Source organism: Ischnura elegans, chromosome 3, assembly GCF_921293095.1.
Source record: "Ischnura elegans chromosome 3, ioIscEleg1.1, whole genome shotgun sequence".
In the NCBI taxonomy this organism is placed as follows: domain Eukaryota; kingdom Metazoa; phylum Arthropoda; class Insecta; order Odonata; family Coenagrionidae; genus Ischnura; species Ischnura elegans.
Window position 1 is genome coordinate 992,822 of NC_060248.1, and position 3,154 is coordinate 995,975.

A 3,154-nucleotide genomic window follows, 5' to 3' on the forward strand; every position below is an offset into this window, starting at 1 on the left:
TATATGTATCTCAATTTGTGGGCTGAATTTTGTGGATGGAATATTGGGTGTGTTTATTGGTCTACCTATCTATTTCTAACATATATAGGTTCTGCAGAGTTCTGTAAGAGTGATTATTACCATAGTGTTTAATGCAAATATGAACTTGAAGTGTTTTTTTCTGTTGGAATTTTCAATGGAACACGAACTTTTTAATTCTTATATTGTAATAGTTATATGTATCTAAATTTTGTGGGCTGAATTCATTTGGATGAATCGCTGAGTATAAAAAAATAATTCCTTATTATTCAGCGATTCACTTTTGGGGGGAAATGAGATGTAAGGGTGTCGCTTGCCGTCTTGTGTCAGCTCGGTTCCGCTCTGGGGTAATGGAAGAATCGCAGAGTCACGTTCGAGTGATGGGTCCAGTATCTGAAACTCATAACACGTTGCAACCTCTTGCGTGGGATCCATCCTCGTGCATGACTCTGACACCCTACTCCGATTAACAACTTGCTCTCGCGTGGGAATTGGTCTCCGCGTATTCCTCCAACACTTTAAGCCGTAACACGTTGCAGTATCTTGGCGTGGGAAGGCATATGATGTGCATGATCTTGCGGCCTTTTCCAGCCAATAGGAGGACGCCGAGAGGGGCACGGGACGGACGCGACACGGAAGGAAGCCTCTTGGAGGGAATAGACACAGGGAGTCTTACGCGGTATCTCGAAGGGAGAGTTTGTAACTGTGCTCTGAATTAAACGTGTGGAACCAGACTTGTCAACTCATTCTGCCTTCTACGAACCTGGCCCTTCCTATAAGCTTAGTGCTTACACTGCGTTATTTAATGGACTAGGAAAAAAGGATGAAGCGATGGTGAAAGAAGTAATAAGGGCTCTACCAATGTCAGACACCAGGCTGGAAGAAGTCAGAGAAAAGCAAGAAAGAGACGACGTCTTAAAAGAGATAAAGCAATACGTTCGTAATGGCTGGCCTGCGCACAAAGAAGACCTTGAGCTGCCGCTGCGGAGATATTATGAAGAAAGAGGATATCTCAATGAGGGAGAAGGATTGCTTATGCATGGACACAGAGTTGTTATTCCGAAGGAGTTAAGGAAGGAGATGCTCGATAGGTTACATAAAGGTCATCTAGGAATAGGGAAATGTAGGGAAAGAGCACGAGATGCAATTTGGTGGCCAGGAATATCGGCAGACATACAAAATGCAGTTGAAAAATGCGAAGAATGTCTGGAGAGGTGTCCACAGCCCGTTGAACCCCTGATGCCAACTGCAGTTCCGGAAAGACCCTGGATGATGGTAGGAATGGATATCGTAACCGTCCGCAATCAGAGCTTTTTAGTTGTTGTAGATTATTTTTCCAGATATCCGGAGGTGGCAAGGTTAACAAGCACTACCGCAGCAGCAGTCATCGGAAAAATCAAGTCGATTTTCGCTAGGTTTGGGATCCCAGAAGTTGTTAGATCCGATAATGGGCCACAGTTTAGAGGAGAAATGTTGGAATTCGCCAAAGAATACGGATTCCGGCTAATAACGAGCAGTCCATTATTAGCGAGAAGCAATGGCCAAGCAGAGTCAGCAGTAAAAATAGTTAAAAACATTTTACTGAAGGAGAAAGACCCAAATTTAGGATTACTTGTCTACAGGTCAACACCCCTGGAAACCGGATATAGCCCAGCAGAGCTGTTAATGGGAAGAAAATTACGCACAAACCTTCCCATTTCTTCATACTCATTGCAGCCATCGTGGCCGAACCTGAGGGAGCACAGGGAAAAGATGGGAATAAAGAAAGCGAAGGCTGCCGAGAAGTACAATAGAAGACATCGAGCTCAACCGCTGCCCGAGCTGAAACCACGAGACCAAGTTTGGGTGACTGATAGGAAACACTACGGGAAAATCGCCAATAGACGCAACGAGCCGAGGTCATACGATGTGGAAGTTGACGGCGGCGTTGTTCGGAGAAATCGAGCATTCCTCGTAGCGGCCAAATCGGTGGCGCAGAGCAGCGGGTCCGGAGCGGGGGAATTCCATCGGGGTGAAATAATGACAAGAAGCGGGCGGGTGGTGAGAAAACCAATATGCATGTGTGAGAGATAAGAGGCTAACACTTTTCTTTCTTGCAGAGAAGGGAGGGTGTTGGGATCCAGGTGCCGGCCGAGAGAGTCAACTGAGGCGGCTGACTAACGGAGGCGGCGGAGCCGGTGCGTCATCACCTGCCGTTGGCATAAAAGGCCGTGGCCCGGCATGACGGGGGCAGTATACAACTCGACGTCAAGCCTCGATGTAACGGAGTGACAATAAATTGTTGAACCCGGAGTTGGTGTTTTATAATTAAAAGAACCCTACAATGAGCATTGAGAATGATGAATAAATCCAAATGTACTAATATTTGAATGAATAGGTAATGTTTACATCTCTTAAGGGTGGAGAACGCGGCTCTATGTCGATAAATAGCATTTCTGTGAAAATTTTAAGAGTAATGTGTCTTCCCACAGCAAGTTTGAAGTGTCAAGGGTCGAGCATAAGTTAAAATTAAGTCTTCATTAAAAGTAAAAAAATAGCAAAGTAGAACGGCATCAGTCAACATAGCTTGAGAAATTAACATAGTATACAAAATTAGATGGCTAACTACACTGAATCATTTTTATACTTTGTATTCTAATAATTAATGAGTGCAGGTGCTATATTTTGTCCGCTAACGAGCTCAGGTTTAAAGTTATATAGACCAGCATATTATGTTCGCGGAGCATAATGGATAGCCTCAATTGTCAAAAAAAAGTTTACGAAGAACAAGCAGTGCTTTAAAAAAATCCATTGAAATGTAAATGCAGTTTGTTCTATAATAAAATGTATTAATTGTAATCGAATCAAAACTTACCAGCGATGCCACACCGCTTAGTTTCGCCTACGACTACGACATCTCATTAAAATCAGTTCATTGATAAAAAATTCACCTAGAAGGTCATTACTACGGGAGAAAGTTTAACTCATCGTATTGGAATGTTCAGGAAAATAAATTTCAATCCACGATTGATAACATATTCTGAAACACTTAGCTAGAAAAATATTACCTTGACTTTTTTATTTGATGCAGTTAGAGATTACCACGGCTTGCAGTAATGTTACTTTGAATAGAATTGAAATCTTATCAACACGTAAT

At 42.8% G+C, this 3,154-nt stretch overlaps 1 protein-coding gene across 1 annotated transcript; it reads left to right on the forward strand.

Moving 5' to 3' along the window:
* The first annotated feature begins 849 nt into the window (after positions 1 to 849).
* Positions 850 to 2,091, forward strand: LOC124156643 (uncharacterized protein K02A2.6-like). The gene has a single exon (XM_046531301.1). It carries the CDS (start codon positions 850 to 852, stop codon positions 2,089 to 2,091), a length of 1,242 nt encoding a protein of 413 aa, XP_046387257.1.
* The last annotated feature ends 1,063 nt before the right edge of the window (positions 2,092 to 3,154 follow it).

Excerpts from the sequence above, each read along its gene's own strand:
- LOC124156643 (XM_046531301.1), top strand. The coding sequence starts at position 850 with ATGGTGAAAGAAGTAATAAGGGCTCTACCAATGTCAGACACCAGGCTG.